This window comes from Boleophthalmus pectinirostris, unplaced genomic scaffold (assembly GCF_026225935.1).
Source record: "Boleophthalmus pectinirostris isolate CB_2022bp ecotype Guang Dong unplaced genomic scaffold, ASM2622593v1 HiC_scaffold_15, whole genome shotgun sequence".
NCBI lineage: Eukaryota > Metazoa > Chordata > Actinopteri > Gobiiformes > Gobiidae > Boleophthalmus > Boleophthalmus pectinirostris.
In genome coordinates, this window is record NW_026571070.1 from 33,326,466 (window position 1) to 33,340,314 (window position 13,849).

At 43.8% G+C, this 13,849-nt stretch overlaps 1 protein-coding gene across 1 annotated transcript in view; it reads right to left on the reverse strand.

Moving 5' to 3' along the window:
* Window positions 1-13,849, reverse strand: part of sspo (SCO-spondin) — a 120,145-nt gene that overhangs the window by 50,306 nt on the left and 55,990 nt on the right. Inside the window, 28 exon segments of the mRNA XM_055150834.1 lie at window positions 302-557; window positions 2,058-2,228; window positions 2,446-2,643; window positions 4,227-4,318; window positions 4,600-4,725; window positions 4,813-4,942; window positions 5,046-5,168; window positions 5,266-5,451; window positions 5,523-5,687; window positions 5,767-5,916; window positions 6,022-6,174; window positions 6,300-6,383; window positions 6,447-6,620; window positions 6,704-6,877; window positions 7,006-7,147; window positions 7,360-7,573; window positions 7,759-7,879; window positions 7,974-7,992; window positions 8,078-8,153; window positions 8,657-8,831; window positions 9,865-10,032; window positions 10,101-10,242; window positions 10,310-10,437; window positions 10,507-10,627; window positions 12,426-12,553; window positions 12,626-12,724; window positions 12,798-12,846; window positions 12,928-13,087. Of these exon segments, the coding sequence (XP_055006809.1) occupies window positions 302-557; window positions 2,058-2,228; window positions 2,446-2,643; window positions 4,227-4,318; window positions 4,600-4,725; window positions 4,813-4,942; window positions 5,046-5,168; window positions 5,266-5,451; window positions 5,523-5,687; window positions 5,767-5,916; window positions 6,022-6,174; window positions 6,300-6,383; window positions 6,447-6,620; window positions 6,704-6,877; window positions 7,006-7,147; window positions 7,360-7,573; window positions 7,759-7,879; window positions 7,974-7,992; window positions 8,078-8,153; window positions 8,657-8,831; window positions 9,865-10,032; window positions 10,101-10,242; window positions 10,310-10,437; window positions 10,507-10,627; window positions 12,426-12,553; window positions 12,626-12,724; window positions 12,798-12,846; window positions 12,928-13,087 (3,924 nt within the window).

A 13,849-nucleotide genomic window follows, 5' to 3' on the forward strand; every position in this document is an offset into this window, starting at 1 on the left:
ATACATACTGTTCCAATGTCATGTAGTGGTAGTTTTCATGTTAACAGCTACCTTAATCTTTAGTTCACTAGAGACTGGCAATTCCAGGGCTGAAATCACCCAAATGATTCTATTGAAGATGAATGGAATTTAAAAACACAGTGGAGCACTTAACACATGACATCAAAAGGCTGTGTGAGAGAAGAACTCAGCCTAAATGTGCACGGTTTGTGTGTTAAACAACAAAATACAACTCTAGGTTTGTTTTTAATGTGGAAACAGTATAACAGTGATTATAAAATGGGCTCTTTAATGACATTACCAGTTGTTACAAGCGTCATATGGAAGTGAAGCTCCAGCGTGCAAGAGCTCCCCCTGGTGGTAACACGGGCAGCGGGCTAGAGGCAAACAGGTTCCATTGTAGAGGTAGAAGCCCTGGGCACAGTAGCAGCCGTCGTAACAGGTGGTAGCGCACTCCACCTCAGCAGAAGTCATGTCCAGACAGACGCGTGGACATGCTCCGCCCTGAGCCTCACACTCTGCTTTGGTTAGGTACATCATGCCCCTCGGACACACACCTGAGGGACAGGAACAATAATGTACTCTGGCCACATGTTTGTATGGAACGTTGTGTGGTTCTCAGTTACTTATAAGTTGTTTTACAATTTATTTTATGGTGTAGGGTGAGGAAATGTTAGTAGGCAGTAGTAGTAATTATCTATTTGGTCATTTTGCGGCACTACAAAACAAAACAAAATATAGACTGCAACCCCACTAATCATGACCAAAAGGGTTTAAGCTTAAGTAAAAAGTACTAATAATGCCAAACCCTATTAAACAATGAGAGAATCCAAAGAAAGAAAAGCAGCGTATGAACAGCAAGTTTACATTTACAATTTTATTGACTTCTTTCTGAATTACTGTATATATAAGAGACAAAATATAAATTAAAACAAACAAATTTTAATGCATAATTCATTCATTCCAGAGCTCTATATCTTTCAAAACTTAACAGTGTATACTCTTTTTAAGGCTTCTACAGTGTTAGACTTTTTTTTAAACTCTTCACTCAGGTTGTTCCACACACTAACCCCTCAAACAGACATACACTTTTTTTCGTAGTTTTTATCTTCATTTTTTTAAAGATGCCATTTTTATTTATTTATTTATTTTTTTTCGGTTTATGGTTGCACAAACTAATAATAATGATAAAGAAGGCACAGAATGTATCATTTACGATCATATCAAAAATAAATATAGGTAATGTTAAGGAAAATGTTAAAGAAAAGCCTGTGTTCAGGTAATAGTCATGGTTTAACATGTGAAGACAGTGGATCTGGTCTTCTAGATATTTCTGTAAGATTTGATTTTTATATTGTTTTTTGAAGTGCACCAAGTTAGTACAAGCTTTGAAAGTACAGTTACATGGCTGACAAATGTGCTTCCAAAATGGAACACAAAAGCAGACATGAAACATACTACTCAAAGTCCTAGTTACTTTTTAACAGATTTTATATAAATTGAGCAGTTCAAAGCTCAATTCAGTAATGTAACCAAATAATAAACCAAAATCTACGTCTTCTGAGAGCTCCGTCTATACACAGCAAGCGATTATTATTTTTTATTTATTTATTTTGATTGATTGATTTTGATTTGGTTTGATTTAGCAGACAGGTTAGACAGCTGACGATTAGGAAAACTGGCACTTGTGCTGTACTCAGTGCTCATTTGATTTACATGGTTAGAATTAATATACTCAAAAAAGTACAATTACTCAAAAGATCTACTCAGTGAGTATTTATTATTATTAGTTACTTTCCTCCCCAGCTAGTAGGTGACAAATTTGATGTTTTTTGTTTAGTTATTTTTTCATGTTAAAGTGACTGTACTTAGTGTAGTTAAACAAAATTAGTTTGACCCCACAGATACAGTATGTTGCAGGAGCAGCTCTTCGGGTAGAAATGTTCAGTGTTCTTAAACTTAACCAAACCCTAATCGTGACCAAATGACCAGTCACAGCAGACGTCCCTCCGGAGCATACGATCTAGTGTTCAGCGTGGATGTGCTGTGAGCAGTACCTGAGCAGGGATGGGCGTTGCAGTCTCTGGTCTGGATGTGAGGGCCGGGGCAGCTCTCTCCTCCGTACTGAGCAGGAGGAGAGTTACACAACCTGTCTCTGGTTTGGACTCCAGAGTCACAGTCTGATGAGCAATGGGACCAGGGCGACCACGCAGACCAGCCACCGTTTACTACAATCATATAAAAAACAATCATTAGGCCATCTGCTTTGCCTGGTATGTTGACATCTCCTTTTTAGTCAACTAATCGAACAAGAGGACATGCTATGGAGTCTGGCCATGTTACAGGTCAGGTCTGTGGAGAGGTTACCTTCATAAATACAAGACAGCCATCGATACAAGCAGAGGGCAGCACGAGCAAAGTAAATTTCAGTTGTGTGACTTGTACCTGGGCAGCGGAGAGTATTGCAGGGCTCCTGTTCCTCTGAGTCCCCCTCACAGGAGCTCTGGGTGAGCTTGTGAGGGCCGGTCGTGTGGTTACAGTTGCGGAACCTCCGTCTGACCCCCACATCGTCCACGTGGCTGAAGCAGGTCTTACTGCACTCTGACCAGGATGTCCACTTACTCCACTCTCCATCAGAGACACCTGTGCTCAGAGCGACAGGTGTAATTAGAAGAGTAAATAAATGTTTCATGGTTATGTTAAAACCATTTATATGAAGTGAGAAATATGGAGTGAGAAGACCTTCAGAAATATTTGTGTGTATAGGACAGAAATCCGTGCATATTTGTCTGTAGTTGAGCCTAAAATAAATATCCGTAAACTCTCGAATGAGTCCAGTCATACATAAAATGTGTTGAATGTATTTTATCCAGCAGAATACAAATTGAAAAGTTATGACATCAATAATTACAATCATTAAATGAAAATTTACAATTACACTTTCTTCAGTACGAATACAAATTCAGACGCGACTCGACTGTCAAAAATACGTCATCACTTCATAGACATTATTTATTGAGCAGAAGAAACATCAGTCAAGATGCTGGACTTTTGGGCCGCACATGGATTGAACCAGGACTGAACCAGGAGGACTAAACCAGTACTAAACCAGGACTGAACCAGGACTGCACGGATTTCCCAAATATGTGTGGATTTCTATCCTATGCACACAAATATTTCTGCAAGCTTTCTTACTCCATGCATTCACCTTAAAAAGGGGGTATTTTACTTCTTTGAGGTAGTAATTGCTAACACCTAACAAATTTAGATCATTGTGTTACCTTTTACTGTTCTGAAACTGTAATACTTGCTGAAAAAACTCAATGGGCAGTAGCTCAGTTGGTAGAGCATTCGCCCACTGATCTGAAGGTTGGCGGTTTCGAATCCAGCTCTCTACATAAACATCACAGGTTGAGTGGTCAGATCCACTGACCCACAGGTTGGCTGGTGTGATTCCAGCTCCCACAGATGAATGCTGCTGTTGTGTCCTTGGGCAAGACACTTAACCCACAGTGTCTGTGTACACTGGTGTGTGTGAATGGGTGAGTGGTTCCTTGTTGTAAAGCGCTTTGAGTGCCTTGAAGGTGGAAAAATGTGACCATTTACCAATGTGCATTCCACTAATGAAACTACTGCACATTGCATCAGGTTTGTGGGTCACATGGGCTTGTGAGCAGAGTCTTGTACCAAATGCATTGGATCACTGAATAGTCGGGTTGTACTGCTAACCGTAAGGAGGATTTGAATAGTAGGTGACATTTAAAACCTCTTCAGACATGTTTTTCACAGGGAAACGTCATAACATGGAAGGCAGCTCCAAAAAGTCCATTTCGTGTAATATCCCCTATTTAACGTGGGTCAAAAAATGTTTAGACTATGAATAGCCTACGAAAACTGTAATCCCTCAGTCATTCAGGCTTTTTCTACAGTTAAAGACTCCAAAAGAAGTCAACCTAACAAGGTTTTTAGGTCAGGTCAAGTATAAATTCATCTCCAAACCAGCAGATGGCCCAGGATTGAAGAGGCGCCTTGACCTGAAAACTTACTTCAGAACTTATTGAAGCAATGACCTGATTTTACCTAAAATGACAGTATTCTGAAGTTAAGAGTAAGAATAAGGATATTTTTGTATAAGAATAAAACAATAATAGCAAATATAACAGCAGGTGAATGTTATATTTTTCCACACTGAGGAGTTGGTGCTAAGTTGGAGAGCTGCAGCCTACCGTCAACACAGGGAGTGAAGCAGCTGCGGGCCTGGGTAGAGTCTCCAGGGCAGGGTTGGAGATGGAGGGCTCCTGTAGGGACCACCGCAGACCTGAGGATATAGGAAGAGCTCAGAGTTACTCCCATTACAGGATCATCCTTTACACTCCTCACACATAGAGGGCCATGCATCAGGGTTATACTACTGGGAGAAAGAAGCAGCCACAGCCCAGCAAGTTCCATGTGCAGGAGGAATGGAGATATACAGTGCCCTACATCTTATCAAATGTAGGTCATTTTGTGTTATCATTTGTGTAAAGTAAAAGTTCAGATTCCAGCAATATATCTGAATATATCTGAATATATCTGAATATTGAATTTGTCCACACTTACCTGTAGCGCTGCTGTAGCCCCAGTCCACAGGTCACAGTACACGGTGTCCATGACGACCAGACTGACCAATTACAGCTCTGGACACAGCTGCTGGAGTTACAGGTGACCCGTCCATCTCTGCACAAACTAAAATGAAAGAGGTGTTATGTCAGTTACATAAGACAAATATTCAAAAATGAATATAGTTGTGGTGTACTGATGCTTGTGTGTCACCATGTAGTGCAGGGGTCCCTCCTGAGCACCTGTCCTTCATGCAGACTGTGGTTACCCCACACACAGCCACACTGAGCCGGGGCCACACATCGACCATCCAGGAGGTACTGGCCATGGGGACAGCGGCACCCTGCACATATTCATCACACATACATCAGGTTACGGCTCTTTTCCACATGTGCAAAAATGAAGAATTGTGTTCAGATTTCTCTAAAAACACAGACAGCCTGTACCTGGCACACATGCACTGGTGCAGTTGCTGCCCTGGCCCAGGTGAGAGCATGTGGGCGGACAGGGCTTCACCTTTCCCCTCTGGCAGTCTGCCTCTGTCACTAGCACCATGCCATTCACACAGCCTGAACACGCACACAGTCATAGGGACAAACACACTTTGAAGGAGCAGTGTGATACAGACAGAAGAAAACAGTGCTCTTGTACTACATGCAGCCTCACCCGTCTGTGTGCTCACGTCCTTGGTGCAGGGCTGGTTGTTGCAGCTCTGGCTCTGTTGGCTCATGCCTTCACAGTCGTGGCCTCCGTTCTTTGGAGGAGAGCAGCTCCTGTTCCTGTGTGTGAGCCCCCCTCCACACTCCACATTACAGTCTGACCAGTGTGTCCAGGCTGACCACTGACCATCCACTACAAACACACAACATGTCAGTACAGTAAGCAAGAGAACGTGAGCTGTGGGTATAGATCAGGGGGCAGACCTGGGCAGGCCCGGGGGAAGCAGGCACGACTGTCAAATTGTGCTCCCCCGCAGGCTCCTCCAGGCAGGGCCTCCCTCAGGATGTCCCTCTGCCTGAACAGAGAGCCCAGGCCACAGGACACACTGCACTGGCTCCAGGAGGTCCACGGAGACATGATGCAGTCCACTGCAGGAGACAACACGAAAGGGTCAATGTAAAGGCTATCCACCTCCTGACTTTAGAGCAGCAGAGTTCTGGAGCTTACCACAGTCCTTCTCATCAGAGCCATCCAAACAGTCCTGGTGCAGGTCACACCTGCGGTCCAGGTGCACACACTCCCCACTACCACATGAGAACTGCTTTGGTGAGCATGGACTGGGCACTCTGGGGGTCACAGTAGGACGGGCTGTGGTTCCTGTGGTCAAAAGAACTTATAACATATCAGTAGATGGCCTATATAGTGCTGTTAAAAGTCTCAGCCGTTCACACTGAGCCTTCACCTACACAGATAGATACATACCACAGTGTCTTTCGTCAGACCCATCCATGCAGTCCTGTCTGCCGTCACACACCTGTGAAGAGTCCACACAGCCAAAGGTCCTGCAGGCAAACTGGCCCTCCACACACACCACTCTGGGCAGGCCCCCATCAGGAGTGCTACTCATCCATGGGGCTGGAAACAGCAACAAAAAACAACATCAACACAAAATATTTTCTCTGTGAAACTCAAGCATTCCAGTCTAAAGTGCAGTATTTAACAGTGTCTTCAGTACAATCTTTGATCTGGTTCATCCTCACCTCTGGTGCTATGGAGCCCTGGTTTTCCAGAGTGACTGGAGGTGCTGAGATCTAGACCAGGCTGACCTGTGGTGGTCCACCAACCTATATTTTAAAGTAAATGTTAAGTTGGGAGTAAACTGAACATGTCTTAAGGAAATATGGTGCTGAGTAAGCATGAACCTGTGCTGGGAGTGGTAGACTGGAACCCTGGCTGTCTTCCATGAGACCTGGTGGTGTGAAGGCCTGGTGCTCCAGTGCTGTTGTCTCCCCGCTCAGAGGGACGCCCTGTGGGGCTGGTGTGGTTCTGCAGACCAGGGAAGCCCCGGGTCGGGCTTGTACCTGAAGCACACAGAGCATGTATTTTCTCTCCAAACCTTTACCATTACTATTACACTATTACCGTGAAGAGGGTGGGGCCTTACCACAGCTGATCTCATCTGAGTGATCCTTGCAGTCCGGTTTACCATCACACAGCACAGACACAGAGACACAGTCCTCACTGTACCTGCAAGCAAACTGCCCTCTCCTACAGCGCTGTACTGTTACTCCACCACCAGAGGGAGTGCTGGTCCAACTGCTAGGGGTCACCATCTCATCTGGAAGAACAGCAGGATTATAGAAACATCAGTGAATGTTTGTCATGTTTTTGGATACATACAGCAGGATAATTGACTCAATTTAATCTGCACACACATAAAATGTTTCAGTGTATGAAATGAGTCACCTCCTGTGCAGCCCAGGATCTCCGCTCGCAGGTAGAAGGTGTGTCTGAACTCCACAGGGATGATGCGGAGGTATCGAGCTCTGAGCAGCCGCCCGAGCCAGCGCGTCACAGGGCTCCTGCCCACCATGCGCACCTCGAACACCTACACACCAGGGCGCACGGGAGAGAGCTTAAAGCACATTAAAGCACACCGCTTTAATGTTTGTGTGTATGTGGAGTGGCTGTGGAAGAGTATGATCAGCCACAGCTTTGCATAATATTATCTGTTAAAAGTTCATAGACTCCACAGTTTATTGACATTTTATGAGGAAGCAGCATTATAACATGGTCAAAAAGTTAAGTTTTTTTTTTTACCTTAGGGGGACTTCCAGCTTTGCCACTCTCTGTATAGTCTGTGAAGTGCTTGCCGTGGAGGGAGAAGGCCAGGCGGTACTTGCTGAGGTAGCCCCACATACGCTCACTGCCCTGGGTCACTACTCCAGACACCCAGGTGGGCTCTAGGAAGTCCACCTGAAAGTAGGGCTGAGGGTCTGTGGGCAGAGGGCTCCAGCCAGGCTCCATCACCTTTCTGCAGAGGACAGGAGGTGTTTTAGTTCTATCAGAGATGTGTATAAACCTAAGCAGTGGTTAGTAGTGGTCTGTGTCTACTTTTATGGCACTTACTATTCCCTGCATACTAATGGGACTGGAATGCTTCACTTCAGTTGCAAACATTTTGTGAGAATTATTGAAAAGAGATAAACGCTGACTTACACGTTGGGTACAATGTTAAGCCGCCCGGCGTCAGCAGGGTTGTTCTCTCGATATGTGGATGAGGTCAGCTGACCATAGTGAATCCTCCCATCCTCCAGTCCCAGAGGAGAGGAGCAGATACCTATAGGAGAATGACAGATATATAAAGGACAGACAGTATAGGCAGCTCCTCTACATATGCATATGAAAATGTATTCCTGTTTGTTGGGACTCACCCTCGTACTTGGGACCATGCTGAAAGTAAAAGATTTGAGATTCATTAGACATTAGACATTAGTTTTGACAGCAGAAACAGTGAAAAGTACTGATGGGTGCTTACAGTAGGAGTAACAGCCGGGTGGGTGACAGAGGCTTTGGAGGGCGTCCTGAGTGGAGCAGGGGTCTGTGTGTGGGGTCTGTTAACATATACATAAAGAGTAAAATGCTCCATCATCCTCAAAGGAAATCTTGCTTAGAACTACAAATAAAATAATAACAGGGATAAAACAGATCAAAACTGGCATGTGCGTTTTAGGGTTGTCAAAAATATTGAAAATCAGATAACTTATCGATACTAAAACTAGTATCGACACTAGATACACATTTGAGCAGGTATCAATGCTAAAAAAAGTCACATTCACAGTACAGAAATGAACCTTTCCTGAAGCTTTAGAATGATCTTGAGCTGTTTCAGAACAAGTAGAAGAGCACATAGACTATTATACACCCATGTACCACTATGGAACCTACCTGCACCATTGAGGGATTACACGCATATACAGTAAGACCACATGGTAATATAAAAGAAAGTACTACCATTTATATCTAATGCATTTACAATACTTTCAAAATTATAAATATGTATATAAATAAACTAAATAACCTTTAGATGTTTAGATGTAAAAGACATGGGCCTGACCTGTCTGACTGTGTGGTGATGTCGTGGGGATGACAGCCCATCTCGTCCTCTCCTCCAGGACAGTGGGATACTGCATCACAGCGCTTGCTTGCATCAATGCAGATCCCCGGGGGGCAGGAGAACTGGCCCACTGGGCATCTGCGGGGACTGCGGGGGGTAGTGGAGGGCACGGTGCCTGAAGACAAAGCTCAAATAAAACACGTGTCCTAAAATCATCAGATAAATCAGACCTGGGCATTGTGCAGCTCCTGAGTCACATTTGGCCTTTTGACTCTTTTATGCAATTTCGGAATTATAAAATGAATATATTTTATCATTTTACCTCAGAACTAAACCAGGTCTAAACCAGGTCTAAGCCAGGACAAAACCAGGTCTAAACCAGGACAAAACCAGAACTAAACTAGAAAAGCACTCAGAGAGCGCAGACCTCCGCCAAGGACTACAGTCCCCCTCATATTAATTGTGTTTTCCATAAATATTTGTCTCGTATCTTTCAATTTGGAATATGAAAGAGGATCCCATTGTCCATCCCTGAGTCAAATTTCATGGGGTTTGGTCAATAATTAACCGAGATACTGAGAAACAAAATTTTTGGCCCCATTTACCACAATGTTATGTTGCTAACAGACAAACAAACAAACAAACAAACAAACAGACAAACGCCAGCAAAAACATAACCTCCTTGGCGGAGGTAACCAGAACTAAACCAGGCCTAAACCAGTTCTAAACCAGAACTAAACCAGGCCTAAACCAGAATTAAACCAGTCCTAAACCAGTACTAAACCAAATCTAAAACAGAACTAAACCAGGTCTAAACAAGGTCTAAACACTAGACAGGTTTAGTGGTTTACTGCTTTTTATAAAGAAATACAATTCATATTATGCAGGATTCAGTTAAGCATTTTGCCCTCCACAATATTATCTGTTTCTCATGTGGCCCCATGGAAACCTATGCCTATGCCATCAACACGCATTCTTCTGACAAATTAAACCTTCATTCAACAAATTTAGACTTTGGCCCTTGTTAATATTAAAGTTGCTATAGGAAACAATTATGAAATTCCCTGCAAAATCTGCATCAAAATAAAAATAAACAACAAATACTATTAAAAAAAAAAGATTAGGCAAGATGTTTAATTCTTCATTTGACCATGTTTTAGTGAAGTGAAAGTCTGTCACATGCACTTTAAATAAGGAGGCAGTCTCACCACAGAGCCTCTCGTCAGACCCATCTCCGCAGTCATTGACCCCATCACACACCACCCCTTGTGGGCCGGCCTCCACACAGCGCCCGTTCTGACACTGGAACTGCCCCCTCCTGCACCCACCTCCAGGGCTGACGGGGTACGGCTGAGGGGTGGTGATCCAACGGGCCCCTGAGGAGAGGAGAGCTAGTACCATGGCTTATGTTCAAATAAAACATTACAACTAAATATGTCCAGACCATCAGCACAGCCCATGATCTCCAGTCGAAGGTAAATGCCGTGTTGAAAGTCATGAGGCAGCAGGCGGACATACTGAGCCGACACCATTCTGTCCAGTCTGGTTTCAGCCACGCCCTGGTCGTCATGGTTACCAATAAAAACCTAGAGAGCACCATGCTGACTTTCACATACTTATAAAGCTTTGTAGGACATTTGTAAAGTATCAAACCTTGGCTTTGGGTCGGGCATCAGTCACCAGCTCTTTGTAAGTGTTCCAAGTCTTGCCATCATGGCTAAACTGTAGATAAAAACTGGAAACGTACGTGCCATACACAGCGCCCCCTTGAGTCAGCACACCTGAAAAGCACATAGTGTGAGAGGAAATGCCTAATGTTGTGTGTTTAAAGCCTTCGTCTGAGTTCTCACCAGTGATGTTATACGGCTGCAGGAGGTTGATCTGTATGAAGGGGCTTGGTGTTCTGCTGCTGTGGCCCTCTGGACTCCTCTGGGGCAGGTCTCTGTATTCTTCTGGCTCTGGACTCCAGCCCTAAAAGACAGAGTTTAGGTAAAGGCAACACTGAGGTAATACGATATTTTTGGAACTATAAGACACACTTTTTTCATGGTTTGAGTGGTCCTGCAACTTATACTCAGGTGCGACTTATATATCAAAGACTTATATTTCACAAGATGGCAATCTAGTCTTGTGTGTCAGTATCTGCTGCTCCTGTTCCCCCTGTACCACTGTCACTTGGCTCTACTGCACATGTCTCCTGCAGAAAGAGCCTCTGTTCTGTCTGTATCATGTCAGTTAATCGCACCATTACTTCTGTACCCCTAAAAATTTAACTTTTAAACAAACTTATAAAGACGACTGAGAAGACTGAACACAAATGCCCCCATTTGCAGATTACAAACTACAAGTCATGAAATCTGCAGCTGAAAACGGTAATCGAGCAGATTCAGAAAGAAAGTTTGGAGTGAGAGAGAAACTTGTGACACCAGGAGGATGCACCATGAAACTTTCCTGAAGTCACTGGATGGATGGACAAAGCCTGGACTTCAGTGACACCAAAACCATCCTGTCGGGATTCAGAAAGGCCGGAATAATTCTAACTTGAACTGATGCTGAGTCTGACGACAGCGACACAGAAGAGGAAGCAGCGCTCCGTTTACCTCCAGAGGTCGTGGAGTTGCTCGGAAATAGAAGAATTTAATGGATTTAGTGATTTGGAGTGAGATGGAGAGTTTGGTAAACTTGTTCTTTTCCGTTGTTTATGCTATAATTATCTTAAGAACTGTTCATATGTGTGTTTGTGTGTGTGTCTGTGTGTGTATGTACTTTCAAGTCGCACCATATTACATTTACCATATTATACTTACCATATTTTTACAGTCTGAAAAATATGGTAAATATAAAAATGTGGTTCCTATGTGTTGGATAAGAATTTATGGCACCAGATCTCACAAGATAAAAAAGTCTGTGCACACAAGTAGGGCTGACTTTGTGAGGGTTTCATCCTGCCCCTCCTACCCCTCCCTTCCCTGTTCTTTCTCTCCTTACCCTATTTGGTTTTTCCTGGGCGGACCCCAATCACTCACCTGCTGAGCTCCACTCCTGATCCTCGTCAACTAATCATTTCCGGCAATAAAAGACCTGCTGACCTGCTCTCCAGTGCCAGATCGTTCCGTCAATCAAGTGGTGAACAACTCAGGCTTTTTGTGTTTTTGAGCATTTTAGAAGATTTTGACTCTTACCTGTTTTCTTTTATTCGTTCCCCAGTTCTTCCGTTTTGGAGCCAGCCTCATCCCGTTACCACCAGTTTCTGTAAGCCTCCGGTCAGCCTCCATCTCCACAGACCTCCCATCTGCAGCCAACCCGGACCCGTCCTGTCTCCCCTGGAATCTATCCCCCCGCCAAGACTATTTTTTGTAAGTAAAATAAGTTTTTTTTCCCTCTGCATATTTGGGTCCGACCAGTGATTCTATAACAGACTTGTGATATATGTGCTGTTTACACTTGGCTGGAGATGCCCAAACCTCATCCTGTCTTATTCTCATGAACTCTCATGTCTTGTCTCATCTTGTGGAAATGTGTCTTGTCCAAGCTGCATGAGTTTCTATTGAGTGCAGTAAATTAGATTTGCAACTATTCCTTATTAAACAAGTGTGTAGCATAATGGATTCATGGAATAATGGTATTTGCCCACAGACATACAGTCGTGTCATTGGGCAATACACATTGCTCTCTCCAGCAATAGTGGTGTTGGTGATTGTTATAAGAACATTTTTACAGCCCATTTCACCGTGAAGAAAGGAGCAGGCAGATAAAACAGTGTCCTCACCTGGAGGTCAGTGTGGGAGTCCCAGCCGTGGAGACGTGCTGCCTCAGGGGGGTGTCCTGTCTGCTGAGAGGACGCACTGAAACTGGACGCTGGGAGAGACTGGACACCAAGAGGGGACCAGCACTCATCTGAGGACACAAGAAAAAAAACACTGTACATTGGAGATGTGACAGTTTAGCAAGATATAAGTGATCCCTTACCTCCTGGTGGAAGTGGGTATGTGGGGACCAGAGGTGTAGTATCTCCCGGTTTGGGGGATACACTTGGGCCGACAGTGAATAAAAATGTCTCATTGTCTCCTGCAAAATAGAAGTTAAAAAAGTTTGACAAATGCATTAAATAAATCAGCTACTGAGGAAAATTAAGCTTTACCTTGGCAGTAGCAGCATCTGTCACCTTCTCCAGGAACTAAAATTTGACCCTTTAAAGTAAGTATCCATCTGAGTCACAAGTTGCTATAGTTTTGAACATAATTAATTGTATGTATACTGCATATATCTACCTGAGGGCAACCTGTTGCAGCGTACTGGCAGTAGGGGGCGCAGTGCACACTGAGGTTGGGCATACACTGGCACAGCTGGCATGGCTCTGCTCTCCAGCGGTCGCCCACAGTGTGAGTCTGACCCTGGTACTCACACTCATGACACGCCTCTGTCTGGCATCTGGGTTTGGAAGAAAAAGGCTTTTAAATGACTCTCTGGTAGTGATTTTATTTTTTTTATATACTGGTGAGCTAATTGACCGGCAAACTTTGTAAATAAATAAATGCATGAAAGAAAGCAATTATGCAATTATTTAGCATAATTAATTTAGCAATTATCTTTATGTTCAGGAAGGCAAACTTGTTGTAAATGTCCTGGTTCAGTCCGTATGCGGCGCAAAAGTCCGGCATCACAGTTTAAGTCACGGAAACAGGAAACGGCCGTTATCAGTTTTTTTCCATCATTCATTTAAACACAAAGTTGAAAACTGAAAAAAACAAGTCATTCATTTTGGTTTTGGAGACAAGAAAATAGTAGTTTTTCCATTTTCTTATTTTAGGTTTTATTTTAAAAAACGAATGAATGACACACGAATTCAAGAAGTACATATTAAAACATATTTGGCCCGAGCCAGTAACGTAGTAACTGGCGAGGGCTATTGTTGTTCGTCGGTTTCTTTATTCCCCTTTCCGACCAAACGATCGCATTTTTGACCCCCTGAACATGGACGAAAAGTCCCCAAACTGGGGTTCAGATCGATCGGCCCGGCAAAAAATTTGATAAAATGGGCATCGCGACAATGACCAAAGTGACCCGACTCAACAGCGCCACCTAGAATTGGACCCCTATGGGACTAGGGACAAACAAAGTTTGTCGCAGAGAAACGAAATTCGGAACAGTGATAGAGAACAATGAGACAAGCCAAAAGATGAATTGGAGCAT